The 25,054-nt window shown below is 42.1% G+C and overlaps 1 protein-coding gene across 12 annotated transcripts in view; it reads left to right on the forward strand.

The window, feature by feature from the left end:
- EPB41L3 (erythrocyte membrane protein band 4.1 like 3) overlaps positions 1-25,054 on the forward strand; it is a 188,690-nt gene that overhangs the window by 118,905 nt on the left and 44,731 nt on the right. For all 12 annotated transcript variants that reach the window (XM_047793771.1, XM_047793774.1, XM_047793772.1 and 9 more), the window contains exons 4-6: positions 16,394-16,498; positions 18,027-18,069; positions 23,543-23,618. In XM_047793771.1, the coding sequence (XP_047649727.1) occupies positions 16,394-16,498; positions 18,027-18,069; positions 23,543-23,618 (224 nt within the window). The remainder of the gene's footprint in view (positions 1-16,393; positions 16,499-18,026; positions 18,070-23,542; positions 23,619-25,054) is intronic.

Raw genomic sequence — 25,054 nt, forward strand, 5'->3', positions numbered from 1 at the left:
AAAAAATTAAAAAATAAGTACTATCTGGAGCGTCATGACTTTCAGAGCTTCCTTAATAGTACGAGGCAAGAATTTGTCATCACAGGGAAAAAAAGCCACCAAAATCATAAAATACTTTGTTTCCAAAGTACATCTTATTTTAACTCGAGGCTTCTCTTATTTATACCCCCACCGTGTTCTAACAGGGATTTAAGGTGTTTTACGGAAAACACCTAACTGGAGAAGAAAATAGTTAGTGGACAAAGAGCAAGAGGAAATGAGAGGAAGAAGTGAGGAAGAGATGAAGCCATAAAACCCGTGTTCTGAGTGCTCTCAGAGACATGGAGGAGGAAACCTTGCCTGGCCGTGTCCACACCATAAAAACACCCCAGTTGTTCCCGAGAAGTATGTTTTGATTATTTCAGAGTGTCCCCTGCATCTCAGGGCCGGCGTCTTCCGGGAGGGTTCCTGTGTAGCTGTCAGGAAAATCTCAATGGTTGTCGCTTCTGTCAGGCAAACCTTTCATAAGCACCAAGTCAGGGTTTGCCCATTTGACATAAGTGTGCCCCCTTAGGTATCCGAGGTCTGCAGCTTGTTATGTCGCCGCTTTGGTGGAGAACTGACTGTATTTTTTAACAGCAGGACTAGGGATGCTCTTGACATCTTCTCAGAAGAGGTGAGGGCTTGACAGGCGCGTTCACAGAGCATCATCCGCCTTCTTAGGGACATGGCCCAGAAGTGCCCTCAGGCGAGGTTAAAGCAGCACCTGTGACCTTTGCGTCCAGGCCAGTATAGAGACGAAGGATACCCAGGACCCCTCGCCCTACTTGATAAAGCACTTTAATTTTCCCCATGTTCTTGAAGTTAATCTCAAAGCTAAATGCATGCCTACGTGTGTGAATGAGTTCATTTTCTTTTATAGGATTATTAACTGTATTAATGTTAAATGTCGTGACTGCTGCAGAAATCCCGGCTTCAGTTTTGGAAAGGTTTTCAGGTGCCAGATCAGTTGCACACTTAATAGTTAACCCTCCAGTCTGCCCCTGACGTGTTGTTCTCTCTGTCTTCCTGTAGTTAGACGGAGGAGAGAGAGCAACCTTCCTGCCTACCCAAGCATTTTTAAAAGAGAATCCAGGACACGTCCCTGTCCTGTGTGTGGAGCTGCTCTGCACACTCATTGGAGACAGGCCTCCTAAGCAGGGTGAAGCCTCAGGGCCTCTGCTGCCCGCGAGTTTAGGCTGATCCTATGCAGTTTACTCCTGAACGGTTCTTAGAAACCATGGCCCCACTGTAGGGTTGCTGTTTTGCCAGGAGAGTAGAGTGTATATCAGACGAAAATGATGGTCTGAAGCCCCAGCTCAAGACCACTTGCCCCTTGGGAGAAGTTGACAAATTTATCAGGAGTTGACCCGCACCATTTGAGGTGGAATTTTAAAAACGAGCTCCCTCGTGGCCTAGCAGTTAAGGATCCAGCATTGTCACTGCTGTGGCTCGGGTCACTGTTGTGCTGTGGGTTCAGTCCCTGGCTCAGGAACTTCCACGTGCTGCAAGCTCGGCCAAAAAAACCAAATCAAAACAAACAAAAACGAATAGGTCTTCCACGTGTGGAAATGAAGTATTGTCGTCTTCCAAAAATTAGGGAAAACAACATCAGTGCTCTAGATCTGGCCAGGGCAGTTTATACCCACATGGTAGAAAAATATAAATAAGTTGGTCCCCAGCAAATTTTAAGGCTGACAGGAGTTTTTGAAGAGGTTTGAAATAGTAAATCAACCCCAGATGCATTTATTTAGCTTCATTTTATTTCCTATTGCAAGAAACAATATTTTTGCTCTCTGCTGGGCACAGTGGTACGTGCTGGGAATCCAGCCATGAGTGCAAACTGCGTACCTGGGAGGCCAGCGTTAATGTTACTCAGATCACAGCACAAACTCCCCGCCCTGCCATGTGCAGTTGCAGGAGCTGTGAAAACATGTTCTCTGGGACCTGGTCCCGGGGGCCAGGGTGGGATCCTGTGCAGGGACAATTGAGATGAAGGGTAGGTGGGTGGGACATTCCAGGATGTGACGATGGCTTGTGCAAACTTTGTCTGGCAGGAGGAAGGCTGTGTGACAGCTCTGGGCGCCTGGAGACACTGTGCTGAGGGACTCTGTGCACATGCCCACTCCTAAATCAGATGGCCAGATTCTGGTCTTCTCACATGCATTTAGTCTCCCAAAGATTTTTTAATGTAAAAATAGAGGTTAAAATAAATTTGAGAGAGTTCCTGTTGTGGCCCAGCAGTAATGAACTCAACCAGCGTCCATGAGGACAAGGGTTCCATCCCTGGCCTCGCTTAGTGGGTTAAAGATCCGGCATTGCCATGAGCTGTGGTATAGGTTGCATATGCAGCTCAGATCTGGAATTGCTGTGGTTGTGGTATATAGGCTGGCAGCTGCAGCTCCGATTAGACCCCTTGCCTGGAAACTTCTTTGTGTCACACGTACAGCCTGAAAAAGACAATAATAATAAATTTGATAGAATCTCTGGGGTGACCTCTCAGCATCTTAGATGCAGGGAATTTGCTGCTGCCCAGGCACGACTGGCATGTAGAGAAGGGAGGCGGCAGCACCTGGGTCCCAAGAACGTCTGAAAACTCCTCAGCTCCAGACTCCCAGTTCAGTCCTGAGGACCCATATGGTCCAGGGAAGACCACAGCATTCTTGTGGGCATGAGAACAAGCAGAATAATCTCAACAAATGTGTCCTGTTTTACTTTTTGCCCAAATAGAATGGATTTAACTTTTCTGTCAATAAAAGCACATGATCATTTGTTAGGGCAAAAGGCTATCCCTACTTTTAAAAACAGTGTGTCAAAATTGCCATCAGTGGCTCAACTAGTATCCATGAGGATGTCGGTTCGATCCCTGGCCTTGCTCAGCGGGTTAAGGATCTGGCGTTACTATGAGCTGTGGTATAAGTCACAGATGCAGCTCAGATTCTGCGTAGCAGCTGCAGCTCCAATTTGACCCCTAGCCTGGGAACCTCCATATGCCGCAGGTGTGGCCCTGAAAAGCAAAAACAAACAAAAAAAAGTATTGTCTTTCTTGATTCAGTTTGCCTGTCATTTCAGTTTTTCTGTAATTGTTATTTACTTCCAGATGCTAATGCAATTCATGCTTTAAAAAAAAAAAAAGTTAGCCACAAAACTCAAAGAAATCACCATCTTAGATTTAGCCATCAACGGAGACTAACAGTCTCTCGAGAGCATGAGCTCCCAGAATAGCTGCACTGAGGGGACCTCATGCTGCTCCAGCTTCTGACCTGAGGAGACGGCCTGTCTGTTCTAGAATGAGGCCCCGCTTCTTTGCAGGGCTGATCATCCTCCACACACCCCTGCTCCCAGGCCCGGGAACTGATGGGCAAAGAGGATTAGTGCTGCCTTTTCAGGATTTCGAGCTCAGGGGCATTAAACCAGGGTGCCCTGTTAGAGGGGGATGGGGAGGCTCCAAAACCAATCCAGACGTGTTGATCCCGACAAGTGGTCCACACGGGACCTTGAGTGTGTCAGACAAAGCCGGAGGATGTTTACGTAGAAGCAAAATGTGTATGGTTGGAAAGACTTCCTCCCCCATCCGCTGGGTTTTCAATTCTAATGAAAATATGCTGTCCTTTAAGTATAAGCAAGACTGATCCCAAGTGTCATTGCAAGTGTGATCACCTGTCCTGTCTTTTAAGAGACATTTCTTTATATTTCATTATAGGTCTTTCATAGATTATGCAGTTAGTTTAAAACCTCACATTTCCCTGGGAAAATGATATAATTACATTTTTTAATTACATGAGTAGTTTACATAACATCCCTGAAATCCTTCCTCTGCCTGCTTATACACAGCCTTGTCCTATTAATGGACGGATACAGTTGCTGGAAAGGACACTGGTTCACTTAGACCCTATTGATTTAAAGCACTGACTATTATTGTTTTGCTCATCAGTGCCTTATAGAATTGAAACGTGACCGTTCTGTGAATTCATTCTCGTTAAATTGATATTATAGAAAGTTGTGCTTTCACTGTCAACATTTTCATTGCCTACAGCTCTTTATTTGACCAAATGAATTATAAATCACAATTTGGGTTTTTGTTTGATTTCTTTCTTTCTCCCCCCGCCCCCACAAGAATTGCCTTGAAAAGAGATGAAGCACTTTCTCTCCCAGGGGAAAAACATCTCAGAGTTCCCCATCCTTTTGCATTAGACACTGTGGTTATTTTACCTGATTCACGCTTAAGCCTCTGTCTTTCAAACCTTCCTCTTCCTAAGGCTGCCTTTTCTGCATTCATTTTGCATACATTGGCTTACTGACCTGAATCCTTAGCAGATTAACATCAGGAAATGTTGTCTGACAGTCGGCGGCCAGCCTCTCAAAAAGCAAGCCCCGTGTTTTTGCTGGCCAAGGAGGAGCATGCTTACCTGGCAGACTGTCATCTAACGCAGTACCCTTCTCTGAGCACAAGAGTCGAATTTCAAATAGAGGCTGAAATGGCTACAACAAATGAAGATAGAAGCAGATGGTGGCTAAAAGAAAAAAGCCCTCTTTTTAAAAAAGATGGAAGGGGATGTTCCCTGGTGGCTCAGCGGGTTGAGGATTCGGTGCTGTCACTGCTGTGGCGCTGGTTCGATCCCTGGCCCAGGAATTTCCACATGCCATGGGCACAGCCCCCAAAAAACCCCAAAACAAAATGAAATTGAAAAGGTACAGGAGTTTCACGTACAGGAAGGGATTCTTGTTGTGTAAGTGCTAAAGGTATTTGTGAAGAGAAGCTGTCAAACCAAGGTGGATTCTACTCCATTTGAACCCCCACTTCTTGTCTTAGCTGCGCTACACGCCATCGCTATCTTAATATGTAACTATCAGGTTGTGGCCTGGGACATACCAAAACGTGCCAGTATACTCAATACATGTTAAAAACCATTTTCTGTGTGTTTGCAAATGATAATTAAATGGACCTTTAGTTTACCGATAGTAATACTATTTTCAAGAATTACCCTCTTTGACCTGTAAAATGAGATTTGTGAGATTTGTTTTTCACAGGAGAAATGGGATGATTTCACCACAGATAAAAGAGGCTTCAATAGTATTTTAGCCTCAGAGTTCCCATTGTGGCTCAGTGGGTTAAGAACCCAACTAGTATCCATGAGGATGCAGGTTCTATCCCTGGCCCCACCTAGTGGGATAAAGATCTGCAGACGCAGGTTGGAAGTCCCAAAATATCCATTTTAATTTTAAATATAATACTAGATGAATTCTAACCGCTATAGACCGTTGAGACCTGGAAATAAATGACTGTTTTGTTTAAAAACTTAGCAAGCCCAGGAAGGAGTTCCTTAGTCATGTTTTAGTAGACACTCCAGATCTTCATTGCAAACTTCGCTAAGTTTGAGACAGGGGCAGAATTATCACTCATGAACTTTTTCATGTTTAAAAGAACTTTTGTGGTTTTCTGAAAAGCTGATTGTGAATTTAAAGAAGGAACTAGCAAAGTATGTAACTTCTAGCTAGAAAAGATACCGTGCCTCTCCTGTCAGCCTTTTGTGAATACACACGTGCTCTGCCTCATTTTCTTCATGATCGTGCAGCTTCAGATAAGTAACTGCAGCCCGTCTTCTAAGGTGAAAAGATTATACTTGACTTTACAAATTTCTCTAATTTCAGCTTTTAGCCTTTCCTTGGGCTGATGCATAGCTTTGTGAGACCAAGAGAAAAAAACAAGTTCTATTAAAGTCTGGTGCTGAGGTTTCAGACAGTTTGTGCTTCCTGCTCACATAGGCATTGTTTTAATCAAGACATGACTCCTTGTCCAGGTCAGCTGTCAGTCAAGAGCTTCTTTACCCATTTTCCCCTGGGTTCAGGGTCCTATGTTTGCTCCGTTCAGGCACCTCCCCAACCTGTTAGGGAAGATGTGAATGCTTCTGATGGTTCACAAAAGAGGAAATCAAGACATTTATTAACCTACCTGGGGCATTTTCCAGTAAGGTAGCAGGTGCTTGAGTAAAAGTCTGTTTTAGCTTTACCAAGGGAAAATGCCATGCCTTTAAAAAATATTTAACAAGCTCAAAAAACCATTTCTGTTGTGTATATTCTTTTCACAGCTTTAAATGCAAGTTCATTGGTTGGTTTGTTTCATAGTTTGGCGGTTTATCTTTGTCATTTGTATTATTTCATTTTAACAGTTGGCTGGTTTATCGTTTCCTGAGAACCTAACATTCCTTAAGAAAATTTGTTGAAAAGGATATCTTAAAAAAAAAAAAAAAAAGGAGTTCCCGTCGTGGCGCAGTGGTTAACAAATCCGACTAGGAACCATGAGGTTGCGGGTTTGGTCCCTGCCCTTGCTCAGTGGGTTAACGATCCGGCGTTGCCGTGAGCTGTGGTGTAGGTTGCAGACACGGCTCGGATCCCGCGTTGCTGTGGCTCTGGTGTAGGCCAGTGGCTACAGCTCCGATTCGACCCCTAGCCTGGGAACCTCCATATGCCGCGGGAGTGGCCCAAGAAATGGCAAAAAGACAAAAAAAAAAAAAAAAGGATATCTTAAGATTTTAAGCATGTGTGTGTATGTAATTAAAGCTTATCATAATGCAGCAATGTGTATTGGTACAAGGGGCCTAAAAGAAATTAGTGTGGACCTAAATTAAATCTAAAAAGGTTACACATTTCCTCAAAAAAAATCAGCAATTGCTTTAAAGTCCTACTATTTAAGAATCTTTAAATTATAAACTTAATTTTTTTTTTTTTTGTCTTTTTAGGGCCACACCCACAGCATATGGAGGTTTCCAGGCTAGGGGTCAAATCAAAGCTACAGCTGCCAGCCTCCACCACAGCCACAGCAACTTAGGATCCGAGCTGCGTCTGTGGCCTGCACCACAGCTAATGGCAACGCCAAATCCTTAACCCACTAAGCAAGGCCAGGGATCAGAACCACAACCTCATGGTTCTTAGTGGGATTCTTTTCCACTATGCCATCTTATAAACTTAATTTTTAAGTGTACCTTCCAACCATGCTTGCAAAAGGGATCTTAAAAACATGCAAAGGCCTCGGGTCCAATCTTAGAAATTCTGATTTATTTGACATGAGCTGGGTTCCTGGACATAGGCACATTTTACATGCTTCTAGGATCCACACTGAAAGCCACTAGTTTAGGAGTTCCTGTCGTGGCTCAGTGGTTTATGAATCCGACTAGGAACCATGAGGTTGTGGGTTCGATCCCTGGCCTCGCTCAGTGGGTTAAGGATTCAGCGTTGCCATGAGCTGTGGTGTAGGTCACAGATGCGGCTAAGTTCTGGCATTGCTGTGGCTCTGGCGTAGGCTGGCGGCTACAGCTCCATTTAGACCCCTAGCCTGGGAACCTCCAGATGCCGTGGGTACGGCCCTAAAAAGACAAAAAGACCAAAAAAAGAAAAAAAAGAAAGCTACTGGTTTAAAATATTGCTTCTACAATATTGGTGATGATATGCTAGTGTGGCAAATTTTATGTAAAGTTTCATCATGTTGCCTTTTTAATCTCTTAGTGACCAAAATGAGGCTCCATAAAAAATAAATATAGGAGACAGTATGCTGCCAAGCATGTCTCTCTAGTTAGGATATAAAATGAGGGCCCGGAGAGACAGCTGTGATGTAAGGCAGGATAAGGAAAGGGCTGTAAAGTGCCATCATGTCCAGAGGAGAGAGAAACCACATTTGGCTCAAGGACAAGAATTGCTTTAACAAAGTAGCTCTGGAGAAGCATCATGAAGGATGAGAGTTGACAGGCAAAAGGCAAGGCAGGGCCCTTGGGGACATGTAGAGCATCAGTATGGGTAACACTGTAATGGACGGAAACACAGCAAACCTGGTCTCGTCCATGAGTTCACAGTAATAATGTAACACAGAAATTCTAATGGGTGACTTTTGGGTGATGCTAGAGAGCCACGTCGTTATCTTGAAACTGGATAAAGGAAAAGGTATGAGCACTGATCCTGGCTTCCATCATCAAACCGTGTGGCCAGATAAATAATTCTGACAAAAAAGCAGTATCTCTTCACAGACATACTCCAGCTAACGAGTGGGAGAGGCATGATTAGAATTAGAATGTTCCCATCTTTCCACCTCAGATGAGTGAGTGTAGAACAGTGATCATTAGTGACCGCTAATACCACAGTAAAGGCAAGCATCACTCCGTGATGAAGTTACACAGCATCGTTGACGGAAGGCAGTTGAACAAGGATCTGATCAGGCATCTAGATTTCATTCTCAGTTTATGGGAGGTACAGAAGACGGGAAAACATGTTCACCTATACCATGGAAATGCGAACAGCAAAGTCTAGACTGAGGGAACCCCACAGGCAAATGACCTGGTGTGGTAGACAAAATAATTTCAAGGGAAGAACTGGTGTCATGGAGAACCTGCAGATTCAGGAAGACCTAAGAGCTAGGTCCACCAGTTGTGTATGGATTTGTCAAAGAAATGGAAAAAAAAAATCTTGGAGTTCCCATCGTGGCGCAGTGGTTAACGAATACGACTAGGAACCATGAGGTTGCGGGTTTGATCCCTGGCATCGCTCAGTGGGTTAAGGATCCAGCGTTGCCGTGAGCTGTGGTGTAGGTCGCAGATGCAGCTCGAATCTGGCGTTGCTGTGGCTCTGGCATAGGACCCCTAGCCCTTGAGCCTCCATATGCCACGGGAGTGGCCCTAGGAAAGGCAAAAGACAAAAAAAAAGTCTTTGAACATTTGGGAAAATTAAAGTACTGACTAGATCTTTGGTGAGATTAAGGACTGATGGCTAATTTTGTTTAGACATGATAAAAGTATTGAGATTACTTTTTTAAAATTTTATTTATTTTTTGAGGTTTTTTTGTTGTTGTTGTTTTGTCTTTTTGCCATTTCTTGGGCCACTCCATGGCATATGGAGTTTCCCAGGCTAGGGGTCTAATCAGAGCTGTAGCCACCGGCCTACACCAGAGCCACAGCAACACAGGATCCAAGCCGCGTCTGCGACCTACACCACAGCTCACGGCAACGCCAATCCTTAACCCACTGAGCAAGGCCAGGGATCGAACCCGCAACCTCATGGTTCCTAGTCGGATTCATTAACCACTGAGCCATGACGGGAACTCCAAGAGATTACTTTTTTTTTAAGAGCAGAGTTACATACTGTGATATACAGAAATCACATTACTTGCTGAGATACTGCAGCATAACCGGGGGTGGGGGATGAGTTGAGTGGGACTCTGGATTTTGTCTGCAGAAGGCAGCTGGGCGGTGAGCGTTCACGGTTTCATTACACTGTTCTCTCATCTTCGGGGTGTGTTTGAACTCCCCCATACTACACCATTTTAAAATTAATTTTTTAAATTTTTTCCTCTAAGTGGACAAATACAAGTAAAAATAAAAATTTTCACATAAACCTCCCAGCTGATGCTGGTTGATAAGCCATACATCGAGAACCAGTGTTGTACAAACACTGTAAAAATCTGGAATTATCTTTGACCCATGGGAAGTTTCATTGGTGCTGCAGGAAAGCTTATTTCACTCTGTGTGAGTGGGGATGATGAACGTATCCCAGAGAAAGCCTCTCAAGCTCAGCTTGAGAGTTTGAATTACTGGGTTGTGCAGTGTAGCTCATAAGTAATCCCTTTGTCCTCTCCCCCAGCTTGTGTGGACATAGGTTTCGGCTCCTTTGAGCGTTACCCAGAGAGTGAGCTTGTTGGATCGTATAGTAGGAATGTGTTTCATTTTGTAAGAAACTGCTAGATTCTCTTCTCAAGGGGCTGTACCATTTTTCATTCCCACCAGCAAGGAGCCAGAGGTTTCGTTGCTCCACATCCTTGTCAGCATTTAGTGCTATCTGTGTTTTGATTTTAGCCATTCTAATAGTGATATCTCATCATTTTAATTTGCAATTCTCTAATGACATATGATGATGAACTCCTTTTCACATGCTTATTTGACATCTCTATCTCTTCTTTGGTAAGGTATCTGTTCAGATCTTTTGCCCATTTATTAATTTGTTTTCTTATTATTGAATTTTAAGACTTTTTAAAATGTATTTTGGATACACATCCTTCATCAGATATGTGTTTGCACCTATTTTATCCTAATCTGTATCTTGTCTATTCCCTCTCTTAAAGGTTTTCTCTTGGCATACATTACTCTTAACACCCAAGAATTTCATGAGTCAATTTGGAAAATTTCTTAATCAAATTAGAGAACAAGTTCAGGTGGTTAAGAATGAAAGTTGTTTAAGTTGCTTGGAGATTTCGCAGTCTTCAGATATTTAAAGTCTTTCAGACTGTTGGTCATAATATCCTAATTTTCTTTTTTTTAATTTTTTTCCATTACAGTTGGTTTACAAAGTTTTGTCAGTTTTCTACTGTACAGCAAAGTGACCCAGTCACACATACATATATACATTCTTTTTCTCCCCTTATCCTCCATTATGCTCCATCACAAGTGACTAGCTATAGTTCCCAGTGCTATACAGCAGGATCTCATTGCTTATTCATTCCAAAGGCAATAGTTTGTATCTATTAACCCCAGATTCCCAGTCCATCCCACTCCATCCCCCTCCCCCTTGCCAACCACAAGTCTGTTCCCCAAGACCACGAGTTTCTTTTCTGTGGAAAGGTTCATTTATGCCCTCTATTAGATTCCAAATATAAGTGATATTATATGGTATTTGTCTTTCTTTTTCTGACTTACTTCACTTAGTATGAAAGTCTCTAGTTCCATCCATGTTGCTGCAAATGGTATTATTCTGTTCTTTTTATGGGTCAGTAGTATTCCATTGTGTATATATGCACATCTTCTTAATTCATTCATCTGTTGATGGACATTTAGGTTGTTTCTGTATCTTGGCTATGGTGAATAGTGCTGCAATGAACATGTGGTTGCATGTGTCTTTTTCAGGGAAAGTTTTGTCTGGATATATGCCCAAGAGTGGGATTGCTGAGTTGTATGGTAGTTCTATATTTAGTTTTCTGAGGTACCTTCATAGTGTTTTCTGTAGTGGTTGTACCAATTTCTAATTTTCTTTATTAGAAACAGAAATCCAGTCTTTAAGTGGAAAAAGAGGGCAGGTTTGTTACTCCAGGAAAATAAAGTCAACTTTTCTGTTAATAGTGAATGGTTATATCAACTGCAGATGCATTTGAGCCAGAGACATGACTTAACTCACAAGAAACAAAACTGTTCATCCTTTCTGGTTAAGTCAGTGATCTATTGATTTAGAATATCTCTGTCAAAAAAAAATTTTAATCTACTGAATTCTTGACTCATGGCTACACACACACACACACACACACACACACACACACACACACACACACACACACACGAACACACCTAATGACAGTTAAGTTACCTAGATTTGATCACTTAATGAAAATCTTATCTTTGGGAACCAAATATTTAACATAGTTTTCCAAAAGCACCAGTGACTGCAAGTTCCCTTCGTGGCTCAGTGGTTAACAGACCCAACTAGGAGTCACGAGGTTGCAGGTTCAGTCCCAGCCTTGCTCAGTGGGTTAAGGATCTGGTGTTGCTGTGAGCTGTGATATAGGTCACAGATGCGGCTTGGATCCCCCCCGTTGCTGTGGCAGTGGCATAGGCTGGCAGCTGTGGCTCCAATTCGACCCCTAGCCTGGAAACTTCCACATGCCATGGGTGCAGCCCTAAAAAAATAAAATAAAAGTTCCTATGTCTGCTGTGCTTCAGGCAGATTTTAGATGTTATTACCTAAAGATGAACACAATGTCAACGTAAATGACCTGAAAAGTTGAATAATATGCTAGAAGAAAAAATCATCTAAGAAGAATCAGGAGTTCCCATTGTGGCTCAGTGGTTAACGAATCCGACTAGGAACCATGAGGTTGCGGGTTCGATCCCTGGCCTTGCTTAGTGGATTAAGGATCTGGCGTTGCCGTGAGCTATGGTGTAGGTCTCGGATGAGGCTTGGATCCTGCGTTGCTGTGGCTCTAGCATAGACCGGCTGCAGCTCCAATTTCAACTCCTAGGCTGGGAACCTCCATATGCCATGGGAGTGGCCCAAGAAAAATGGCAAAAAGACAAAAAAAAAGTAGAAGAATCAAGAATTTGGAGGAGGAGTTCCCCAGTGGCCATTGTGTAAAGACTTGGCATTGTCACTGCTGTGGCATGGGTTTGATCCCTGGCCTGGGAACTTGAGCGTGCTGAGGCCAAAAAATAAAAATAAATAATTAAGTAAACATAACAAGAAGAGAACTTGGGGGAGTTGTGAGTGGTCACAGAGGGGATCCTGTCTGAGCCTGAAAGATAGTCCCATTGTGTGTCCCATCCCGACTCCATCCACTGCCAGTGTCTTTCCATCACGTGTACAGAAGGGCATTGAAGCTGCGCCTGGGCTCCAACAAGCTGTGACCATTGGTGGTGCTGGCCAAGAGCAAAGGGGCCCCGGTACAGCCTCAAACCCGTGATCACCTTGCTCCACGCAGTCTTCCATTCTCACTCGAGGAACACCAAGCAGAGGCCCAGGTAACATGAGCGGCCTGTCCAGGGTCATCCCGCTGGCCACTGGCTGTGGTGATGTTTAGCAGAAAGGAACATTCCTGTTTACATGTACCCGTCTATCATAGATTCTAGACAGTACTCATCTTGGTTCTTAAGGCCAAAAGAAATAAAAAGTCCCTTCGGTATAAAGAATGGACCATTATGGTATTGTCCAAAGAACTGTTTATAGTCTTCAAATATGTTTAAATAATCAGTGAGAAAACAGTCTGGTCCATTCAAGAGAGAATTGTGAGTCACTAATAGAAATCAGATTGTGAGAAGCCAGAAAATTAAGAACCAGTCATACAGTGGTCTGAGCTTCTACCTCTTGGACAAAAAGAAGAACACAGCAGCCACAACTCAGCTCATTAAATAATGCCCAAGGCGGCCTGCGGCTCGGCCAGAATAGTTCCTGCTCTGTGGTCTGCGGGTCAGAGGATGCAGAAGGCTTTGAAGAGGAAAGTTTATTTGTGTTTGTTTTGTTTTGCTTTTACTCATTGAGAAAGTACTTGGTCAGACACTGGTGTGTTTGTGTGTGTTGGTCTAGTTAAAGCAGTTAGGTGGTAAGCAGATAATTGACAACTGAAGAAAGAGCAGGGGGAGTTCCCACTGTGAAGCAGTGGGTTAAGAACCTGACTGCTGGAGTTCCCATCGTGGTGCAGTGGTTAACAAATCCGACTAGGAACCACGAGGTTGCGGGTTCGATCCCTGGCCTTGCTCAGTGGGTTAAGGATCTGGCGTTGCCGTGAGCTGTGGTGTAGGTCGCAGACTCGGCTCAGATCCCTCGTTGCTGTGGCTGTGGCGTAGGCCGGTGGCTACAGTTCCAATTCGACCCCTAGCCTGGGAACCTCCATATGCCAAGGCAGCAGCCCAAGAAATAGCAAAAAAAAAAAAAAAACCTGACTTCAGTGGGTTAAAAGGATCTGGCGTTGCTGCAGCTGTGGCATAGGTCTCAGCTATGGCTCATCTTCAGTCCCTGGCCTGGGAACTTCCATATGCTGTTGGTGCAGCCATAAACAAACAACCTGAAAAAAAAGAGTGAGGCATGCTAATAGTAATGATATGTGTTGGCACCACCTACAACAAAATGCATAATGAGTTCTGCCACCTTTCATTCACTTGGACTACAATAGCTGGTGTTTGTGGGATGCTTGATATGGGTCATCACTGGACCAAGTTTGAATACTTCGTTTCATTTTAAAGTCAGCCATTCCTGGAGTTCCCATCATGGTTCAGCAGAAATGAATCCCACTAGGAACCTTGAGGTTGTGGGTTCGATCCTTGGCCTTGCTTAGTGGGTTAAGGATCTGGCGTTGCCGTGAGCTGTGGTGTAGGTCGCAGACACGGCTCTGGTCCCGAGTTGCTGTGGCTGTGCTGTAGGCCCGCAGCTGTAGCTCCGATTCGACCCCTAGCCTGGAAACCTCCATATGCCGTGGGTGCAGCCCTATAAAAAAGCTAAAAAAAAAAAAGTCAACCATTCCAAAGAAGCAGATGGTACCATATGCATTTTACAGATGGAAAACAGGAAGGGCTGCACAACTCCAAGGGCCATAATAAAGAGTCAGACCCCAGTTATCCACTAAAGCTACCATCAGAGTTAGCGCTTCAGACTACCTCTCTCTCACCTACCTCCTCTAAATCTCTGCCTTCTCCCCCCGCCACACACACAGACATCTGTCTTACTAAAAAGGTTACAAACAGGTGGACTGCAGGGTCGTCTTACAAAATAACAAGAATGAAATCTATTGGAAAAATTTTACTTTTACAAATCTTTATAGATCATTATTCAGTGTTTGTACTTGTTACTTGACATTTTTACATTTCATTGCCAAAGTTACAGTGTATTAGACCTATGGTAATAGGTTACATGATTTTATTTGCAGAACCTTACTGCAGTGATTTGAACAACTTGTGAATAGATGTTATAGTAAAGACCAGACATGTATTACACTTAGTATTAATTTATTAATATATAAGCCACTTGGCATGCAGTCTGTTGAGGCAGCTAAAATGACTTTGGGCCCCTTTTCTTAAAAGGTGCTGGAGAAACCACCTTTAAATCACTTTCCCTTGATTCCTGCCATCCTAAGTGGATTCAAGTTAAATTTGCTTCTGAGGTCAGTGAGAGAAAGGGGGAAGGGGGTGAAGAGAGAAAGAAAGAGAGCAAAGCAAGAGTGAAGTAATGACAGCTCTCCCACCTCTGTGTTCTCATCACTAAACTAGAGGTAATACCAGGGGAAGCCTCGGAAGAGCCAATTTTTTGTGTGTGAAAACTTTGTAATTTGTGAAGCATTATTCCAAAGTAATATGCTGTTATTTACATATAAAAGATTTAAACCAGCAAGCAGCATTTCATTGTCATTTATTTATTCATCTCCACTGAGCAATGCTATTATGTAGCTTTGCTAACATGTAATTTATTTTCATACATGATTTAACTTTTTTCAAATACATCGTTGATTATTTAGCTAGCTACAATTCAGGCTTTTCTTTTCTATCCTATATTTATCTTTTTTCCTAAATAGTCATGCTTGAGGGGGCTGGGTAATGAATTTCCAATACATCTGTGGTTCCACAGTAATCCATACTACTTATGGGTCTTCTGAATACTTACTCTTTTGGCATGCCCATCGTTTATCAATTTTCATATTTCTCTGTTCTTACATTAAATCTTAAAGACAAATATGCTGAATGTAAAAGATGTGAAATGTTGGTACTGCACAAACAAAAAGTAATTTGGCTTAATGGTTGCCAGTCAATCCATCTCAAGCTCCAAAGCCAAGTTGAAAGACCTTTGAAGTCTTAGATGAAAATACGATACTATATATCACCATAAATCAAGCTGATGGATTTTTTTTCCCCTCAGATGACTGCCTTTTTTCTTTCTCCCACTGACTGCTTTATGGCCAAAAATATAGCCTTTATATCTACACATTATATTTATAAATGATAACAAATCTTTCAACTCAACATTTTTGTTATGTTCAATAGGAAGAATTTTTTCTTTAAAAATGAAGAGAAAGTCAAACACTGATACAGAATTGAAATTTGTGGCAGAAAAAATAAGCTAATTAAGTTTAATGGGCTTTGGACAGTGATCCACAGCTAGGATTTCTAACTACAGACTGGGATAGAAAGTTTCAAGGGGAGGTCTGCCGAAGAGAAGGAATGGGGTGCATTCTGAGGCTCAGAATCTAATCATCTAGGGGAGGGAGTTTGGATATTCTGAAACACAGCCGTGGTTGGCCCTTTAATACTTTCCCAGTCAGGATTTGTCTATTTCATAGGATATTTGAGGCTTCCAAGCACCACGTATGGCATTTCCCCAGCTATTGCCGTTTAAAAATCATCCACAGGTCACCTCTATGTACTCACTGACAGGAGTGGGGGTGTGTGTGTGAGGGTATGTGTGTGTGTGTGTGTGTGTGTGTGTGTTGGCACCAGCTTTTGTAGGTTTAGGTCCACTTTTTTTTCTTTCTTTTTTTTTTTTTTTTTTAATTTTGCGGCCACACTTTGGGCACATGGAAGTTCTCAGGCCAGGAATTGAATCTGAGCCACAGCTGTGGCCTACACCATGACTGCTGCCAACAGCAGATCCTTTAACCCACTGCACCGGGCTGGGGATCAAACCTGCGCCTCTGCAGCAACCCAAGCCCCTGCAGTGGAGTCTTCCACTGCGCCACCAGGGAAACTCCTAGGTCCATGTAATTGAGCCTCTTTTCTAGTTGAAAAGGAGATGGTGAAGTGATCACACCTACTTGTCACTTACTGAACAGTTAGAGCAGACAGTGCTTTAGATTTCCCCATTTTTACACTCATGGCAATTGAGGGAACTTTTTTGTGTGTACTGACTTGTTTTTCCATTTTGTTCTCCATAGAAACGCTCTAGAGGTCAAGTGCTGTTTGATAAAGTATGCGAACATCTGAATTTGCTAGAAAAAGACTACTTTGGGCTTACATATCGAGACGCTGAAAACCAGAAGGTAAGTGGTTAAAAAAGCATTACAAAATATTATGGCTTGAACTGCTCTTTCCTGCAAGAAAGTGAACTGAAACTGAATTGGCAATTAATTCATTTTCCTCTGCCTCCCCTCGCAACCTCACATTTCCTACTCTGAGGCTTTAAATACTGTTCAGCACCTTATTTCTTCAAAGGAAATTGACAACTTCCTTTAATCTTGACTATTTTGGAAACAGTAAGTCAGTGTTTCTGTTTTTCATGCTTGACTTATTTATGGTTCCAGAAAAGCATTTTATATGGTTCTTTGGGGGAATATTTCAGTGGATTTGAGCCAATGAAAATCAAATACATCAATACTTAGACAGAGAACATGTTCACGGGCTGCCATTTTATTGTTAATTCATCTGGTTGTGCTCTCATGTTCTTGCTGGATCAAAATAAGAGATGGATCGCTTATAGACCTGGTGCTTGTCTAATGTATTCAGTCGACATTTAACATTTAATGTAGTATATCTGTAGACTCTTCCGACCGAGTAATGCAGTCTCCTCAGGCTGGTACCTCACTAATCCCCCCAACTGCCTGAAACATAAGGAAGAAGAAACTATTTCCATTGACTCACGTCTGGAAATTGAGTCACAGAAATTGTGCTCATAAATGCTACTCGTTTTGTTGTTGTGCAGTGAATCCTACTTAATCATTACTGAATTCACTGGATGATGTCTGCCTAGATTATTACACACCTGAGTGTTCTGATGAGGACAATCGTTAAGTCTCAAACAAGTGTTCTTTTGTTAGGAAGGCTTTCTGAGTAGGTGCCTTGAAGCCTGTGATCACAGAAGTCACTTTATGGAACTGCATGGCTACCACATCAGTGGTCAGGTTACACGTAGAGTCAACTCTCTCTATTCTTGGATTCTGCATCTGCAGGTTCAACCATCAACAGATCCCCACAAATTACAGAAAGTTCCAAAAGCCAAACTTGAATTTGCCAGTGCACCAGCAACTATGTACATAGCATTTGCATTGTATTAGGTGTTATAAATCATCTAGAGATGATTTCAAATATGTAAGGGGATTGCCTAGGTTATATACAAATACTGTACCATTTGTGTACGGGACTTATACCACGTCCCATTGTATAAGGGACCTGAGCATCCTCAGATTTTGGTGTCCTCTGGAGTCTTGGAACCAATCCCCTGCAGTTACCAAAAGATGGTGGTATCTTTATTCTTATAACTTGTTTGAACATAGAATCCACCATTTTTCCTCCCGGTTTCTGTGCCAGCTTGAATCCTTGAAGGTAGTAGTTGCAAAGGAAGAGAATTTTTGTCAGGCCTGAATTGAGCACACATCGTCTCATTAGACCTGGGCCTGGGCCCTCCTAGAACTATTGAAGAGGCACCAGTGCAGGAAAGACCCAGCAGCAGGGTCGGGGGGTGAGGGGGTCCGGCAGCCCCTCCCTCTCAAATGTGTGCAGTGCTTGTCTCTACCTGGTTGACACTAAGTCATCTTTATTCTTCTCTGATTCAGTCTCTCCCTTCTTTTGCAGAATTGGTTGGACCCTGCTAAGGAAATTAAAAAACAGATTCGAAGTAAGTTCTTTTGGATGACCATGTCTAGAAATGGAAAGATTTTCAAAGAGTAGGGTTTTCTGAATTGGTAACCCACACCCACGCAGCTGGTGTGAATACGGTATTTTGAAAGGTTAAAGGCTCAGATTTTATCTTTGGCAGCTTGGTCTAGTTCAGAAACCATTATTAATTATCACAACTTGGGATGAAATGACATAACATTTGATCTCGCCCCTTGCCTGTACACAGATGTGAGAGAAGATTTAATTAAGCAATGCTCCAGTTGACAATCATTTTAAAATTCCTAACTCGTTATGTTATATTAAACCTAACTGCCACAAAAGTATAAAAGGCAAGCAGTCAAGCTAAAAGTAAGAGTCATTTAATAGTTGAGAAATGGAAGAATAAGTCAGACTGAAGTTTACTGTCTGATGACATCTTCTTTTCTTGGCCTTCAAAGACAAGAAATTTCCTAATAGATGAAACAACTGCATGAGTAACTCACAAAATTTTAAATAAAAGTAGCTAGTACGTATTATATAAAATGCTAATGTCTTACTAATAATTGAATGCAAATTAAAATGATACCTTTTTCACCTATTCAGATTAGCAGAGATTTTAAGTTTAGTAATCCCTACCAGTGGCGGTTTTGTACACAGTTGGTAGAAGTATAACCCTTTTAGAAGGCTCTTTGTGTCAGTATTTATTAATTTTCAAAATATGCTTATGCTCTGACCCTAATTTTACTTGTAGAAATGTGTCCATATGTGTGTAAGAAAGTAATGTGTACATGTGGGAAAGGGCATTATAAATAATACTATTGACAATAACAGAAAACTCGAAGCAACTTAATATCCATTTATAAAGAAATGATTAATTTTATCATGAAATAGCCATACCTTAAAATCCTAGGTAGCTATTAAATAGAACGAGGTAGGAGTTCCCGTTGTGGCACAGTGGTTAACGAATCCGACTAGGAACCATGAGGTTTCGGTTTGATCCCTGCCCTTGCTCAGTGGGTTAAGGATCTGGCATTGCCATGAGCTGTGGTGCAGGTTGCAGACGAGGCTCAGATCTCGTGTTGCTGTGGCTGTGGCGTAGGCTGGCGGCTATAGCTCCGATTCGACCCCTAGCCTGGGAACCTCCATATGCCTCGAGAGCAGCCCAAGAAATGCCAAAAAAAAGACCATAAATAAATAAATAAATAAATAAATAAATAAATAAATAAAAAGAACAAGGTAGAATAAATGTTTTGGCTCTCATTTGTGTGACATTAGTGAGAGAAAGAAATCATATTTGTTGAACAGGAGTTATGCATATGTAAATAGGTAGAAATTTGGGGAGAACATGAAAGGTATTAATGGCAAATATCTCCAGAAGTGGCACTGCAGTGTAGGGCATTGAGAAAGAAGAATTTTTTTTTTCATTTTAATGTTTAATCCTTTTCTCTAGCTCTTGCTTTTTACTATGGATAAATGCCAAAACGTGGATAATCTTCATAACTTCAAATAACTGGTTAATTTTTCGCAGGCAGTTTAATTTTATCAATAAAATCTAAATGACTTTTCCTGAACAACTAATTCGATTTGAAGATTAAATTTAAGGCTAGTTTATTAATAAGAACATCATTCCCATTGAAATTTCTAGCTGCTGACTCTTAAAAGAAAGTACATCCTTCTTAGTGCCTTGGAAGGTGCTGAAATCTTGAAATACCCTTAAGTGCTAAGAAAAAGTAATTAGTAGTGAGCAGTTTGAAATGGTTTAACAGTAGGTAATATCTCAGAAGAAGAAAAAAATTCACAATACCTCTAGCTATTAGAGAGTCTGATGGTTATTTATACAACTTAAACATCTTTGCCATATTTTTGGGAGGAAGTTGGTGTAGTCACTAAGCAGAAACCTGATAGTGAAGTAGTTTGACAGAAATAAATTGGGACTGAAACCAGGGACGGCTACAATTGGGCTAAGGAGGTGAAAACCCTTCTCATTTCATCCAGAATTCTAGTAAAAACTTGAAGATGATGACTGTGTTGTAAAAATCTTTTTTCTGGAGTTTTTAAAAGCACATGTACTGAATATTTGTATCTTCCCATTTTGTGTGCTTTAAGTCCTTTGTATGCACTTAATTAATCCAATGCTGTTTGGTACTTGGGTACATTACAAAGCGCTTTAAAAATATATTAAAGGATCACAGGTAAGTCATCCTACTGTTTCAAGAAAGGCTGTATCAACAGTTAATTTTCTTTTCTACTGTTAATGGAATTCTTTTTTTTTTCCCCTTCACTTCCCCATTTATCCTATCTCCTACCTTCCTTTCTAAGATACAACGCTAAAGGGACAATCAGAAAGTGCAGCTTAAAGGATATTTTCCTCGGGTAGATGAGGCAGTGTTTGTGACTACAATATACAAAAAAAAAACTAGGAGTTCCCGTCGTGGCGCAGTGGTTAACGAATCCAACTAGGAACCATGAGGTTGCGGGTTCAGTCCCTGCCCTTGCTCAGTGGGTTAACGATCCAGCGTTGCCATGAGCTGTGGTGTAGGTTGCAGACACGGCTCAGATCCTGCGTTGCTGTGGCTGTGGCGTAGGCCGGTGGCTACAGCTCCGATTCGACCCCTAGCCTGGGAACCTCCATATGCTGCGGGAGTGGCCCAAGAAATGACAAAAAATAAATAAATAAATAAATAAAATAAATGACAATCATGCAGATAGGAGAGCAGACAAGGAAAATTGGAATTTTTTTGGAAATGGAATTTGGTGTATTTATCTATATGTTCCTTATTGTTTCCCATGCACCAAAAGACCTTCTTTCCACAAAAGTCATGTTGTACCAAGGCAGAAAATATTATCAGATCTAATGTAACTATTGTACAATCTCCTCCTCTTCCCAAACATACACAATAAAAGGATATTTCCATTATTTTTTATGCTACGACCACCGTATGCTCTAAAATGAGATCATCAAGAGAATGACCCCCAGGCTAGGCTGATAAAGATTACGAATTCATAAGAAATAGAGAATTCTGAGCCTAAAGAGTTTGTTCTTAGGAATTTGTAATCTTTACCAGCCTGGTGGTCATTCTCTTGTTCTGGTCATCTTTTATGCCTAGCTGATCATAAAATTTCTAAATATACTATATTGTGACATAGAGTATGTTTATGATATGGCAGTTTCGTGATACAAAGTTTATAGTAATTATGCTGTAAATGTAGTATATTTAGAAATGTTAGGATCTGGCAGGCAGAGGAGACTAAAATTAGAATTTTTTCAAAAAAATCATTCTCTTCAGTATCACAAGCTTCTAATTATCATAAATTTGTAATTTAAAATCCTTTACCACCCTTATACAATGTCTTTTTAATGCAGCTGAGCTGTTTGACTTCCCGTCTCTAACCCAGGCCCACCTCTGAGCAGGTGCAGGCTTTTGAGCCTCTTTATGGCATGGCCAGCCCCTCCAAGGGATTTGTTTCCATGAAATTCTGTACTGGGAGATGTGTTTCTACCTCTCTCATGAATTTTAAGTTTTATGCCTCATTTAACTGGCTTTCTTTCCTTGATTGTGGTGTCAATTGTATTTTCCTTTCATTTTCCCACTGTTTCAAAATAATGTCCTGGAAGACGTCGTAGTTGTTCGGGTTCTAACCTTAGGAAAGTGGATTCTGTTAGGATTAGTGATTTTCAAAGCGTGATTCCCCAAGCCCCGCTGAATGAGAACCACAAGCCCATTTGTTAAAACCACAAGTTCCTGGGCCATATTGCAAAGCTCTGGAATCAAAACCTCTGGGTGGAGCCTACGGATTGGCCTTTTTAACAGACACCTCAGATGCTGCTGAGCCCCCACACCCTCTCATTGTGTGAAACCTCCTTTCCTGTAATGAGGATTTTTGCATTGAAATAACTTCCTTATATTTTTATTACTTCATTTTTTCCTTTTTTTAAAATGATAGTTGAATTACAGTGTTCTGTCAATTTCTGCTGTACAGCAAAGTGACCCAGTCATACATATGTATACATTCTTTTTCTCCCACTATCCTCCATCATGTTCCATCACAAGTGACTAGATACAGTTCCCTGTACCATACAGCATTGTCTCATTGCTTATCCATTCCAAATGCTAGTTTGCATCTACTAACCCCAAACTCCCTTCTTAGTTTCCAACTTAGAGTGTTTTCCCTGATTTCGTATGAGTTTAATTACATTGCTAAACGACTCATTGGATCCACTTTGAAGTGGATAAAAATTATAAAAGAGCAGTAAATCCATTTCCCATAACTAATCCATTAATTTTAATTCCACTTGTTTGGGGGAAAGCCAGCTCTCATTATGAACCTCACCATTGGCAAGCATTCCGTCTTAGCAGGAAGTGAACAGGAATCAGGAGGGTAAAACCAAACCAGACTATTTTTAGAAGAACAAAAGGATTTCTTTGAGAACAGTAGGAAACATAATCACTACAAAATATATTTGACAGATATTTTATGCCTTGTAGTTCTCAGAGCCTATGTTTTAGGAGTATTTTCTGAGTGGTTTCGAAATGATGCTAAGCGCCCAGGAATACCTGGTCCTATGCTAAGTCCTTTATTCAAAGGGCACCCCAGGTGGTTTCCCTGCCAGCTGCACCTCTAAGTGTAATGTGTACAGTAGTGTCAAGAGTAAACTAGAATTACAGGAATTCTTGTCGTGGCTCAGCAGTAACGAACCTGACTAGTATCCATGAGAATGCAGGTTCGATCCCTGGCATCACTCAGTGGGTTAAGGATCCGGCGTGGCCATGAGCTGTGGTGTAGGTCACAGACACGGCTCAGATCTGGCGTTGCTGTGGCTCTGGCGTAGGCCGGCAGCAGCAGCTCTGATTATACCCTTAGCCTGGGAACCTCCATGTGCCGCGGGCGCGGCCCTCAAAAGACAAAAACAAAGAAAAGAAATTTCCCCACGGGAGAAGAAAACTTTCCAAAGCCCATAGAGCAGCTCGTTTCTTAATAGGATAACATACCTTTCCGTAAAATAAAAATACTGTGAACAGTCCCTTGGCATGTATTATTATGGGATTTGACCTGTAATAACGAAGCAGAAAGGACAAAGGAAATGGGATTATGCCTTTAATGTTGGTATGTGGGCTGTCCAGAACTTCAGAGCAATAGATCCAGTCAACTCCAGACTTGTCTGATGGAGGAGCATCCATAGCCTTTACTTTACTCCCTCTTCCCAAGGCTTAACCTTGTCTCTGAGAAAGGGAGGAAGCTTAGTCAATTTCCTTGCTAGTTAGAAACATCGGTAAAAGGATTTGATTAGGGAGAAGACTAGAAACTAGATAAAGTTTCAGACTTAAACCTGTGGATTTCATTGAACGGGTACTTCCCTATTTTCCACTGATGATTAAAAAGTTACCTAGGTGCTAAGGCTTGGCGTTAGGGCAGTTCTAGCTGTCAATTCGTGTAACAAGTCTAAAGGGATTGTCTACGATCTTACTCTGATTTTTCTCTCCTCTCTGCAGGCGGTGCTTGGCATTTTTCATTTAATGTGAAATTTTACCCACCAGACCCTGCCCAGCTCTCTGAAGACATCACCAGGTATTTGAAAGTGGGCTGTGTAAAAGGCAGGCCGTTTGGGAGTTGTACATCTCTTAAATTCCCCAGAGAAGAGCATGCTCGCATCTGGGGACCTTAGAGTCATCCACGCCGAAATGGCAAACAAAAGGCAGTGGAATGAGAGCAGGCGTCTGATGAGAAGATTTGCCAAATCCTGTCTGTTCACAGTTGAATCTTTGGTGCTAAGCTGATACTTCCCTCTCTCTGACCCTGGCGGGAAGGCATGCTGAGTGGAGGTGCTGTCGCCCACCCACCGCAGCTAAATTGGATGGGACTCGCCCTTAAGTGATACAGCAATCCTTAGTGCGCCTGCTTTAAGACTTGGAGTAAAAATGTCTTCAGTGTTTATGACTTATGTAAGCAATCTGATACGTGATGGCTGTTTTTAAAAGTCACACACACACACACACACACACATGAACACAGACACATTTAAGAGTTTACCTTCGGTGCCATGCGTGTGCAAGAAAAGTGATTAATTCATTTTGGGGAAAGAAGATATTAAGAAAGGAATCTGGAGGATATCCCTGGTGGCTCAGTGGGTTGAGGATCCGGCATTGTCACTGCTATGGCTCCAAGTCCCTGCTGTGGCGTGAGTTCGATCCCTGGCCTGGGAACTTCCACATTTCACAGGCATGGCCATAAAAAACCCAAAAGCAAAGAAAAAGAGTCTAACATGCTGGCCTGGTGACTGAGCTTTTTGAGTGGGAAAACCCTCTCCGTGAAGCTCCTGGCTTTGCTAAGTGTCCTTCTAAGCTTCTTCTAGTGCTTTCAGCTTTGGATTCCCTGGATTTCTCACTGTGCGTGGTAGTGAGTATAGCCCGTCAGAGTGATGTGGTGCCATGTGGCCTTACATCCTTGGTAAGCTTTTCAAGAAACATTACTCAAAAAGCATCAGTCACTTGCTAAGATTCAGAATAATTTCAGCAGACTGTTAGGAGAAAGGTAAAAACTGCTTCCAGAGGATTTCTTTTGTATTTGCATTGTTTTAAAAAAACAATTTATAATGTTTTATTTAAAGATACATTTTCAGGAGCTCCCGTCGTGGTGCAGTGGTTAACAAATCTGACTAGGAACCATGAGGTTGCGGGTTCGATCCCTGGCCTTGCTCAGTGGGTTGAGGATCTGGCGTTGCCGTCAGATGTGGCTCAGATCCCGAGTTGCTGTGGCTGTGGCGTAGGCCAGCATCTACAGCTCCAATTTGACCCCTAGCCTGGGAACTTCCATATGCCGCGGGGAGCGCCCAAGAAATGGCAAAAAGGCAAAATAATAATGATAATAAAGATACATTTTAGTAAAGTTGAGGAACTGCTTTTATTTTTTTAGGGCCGCACCCACAGCATGTGGAGGTTTCCAGACTAGGAGTAGAATCGGAGCTGAAGCTGCCAGCCTATGCCACAGCCACAGCAAGGTGGGAT

Source organism: Phacochoerus africanus, chromosome 8 (assembly GCF_016906955.1).
Source record: "Phacochoerus africanus isolate WHEZ1 chromosome 8, ROS_Pafr_v1, whole genome shotgun sequence".
In the NCBI taxonomy this organism is placed as follows: Eukaryota; Metazoa; Chordata; class Mammalia; order Artiodactyla; family Suidae; genus Phacochoerus; species Phacochoerus africanus.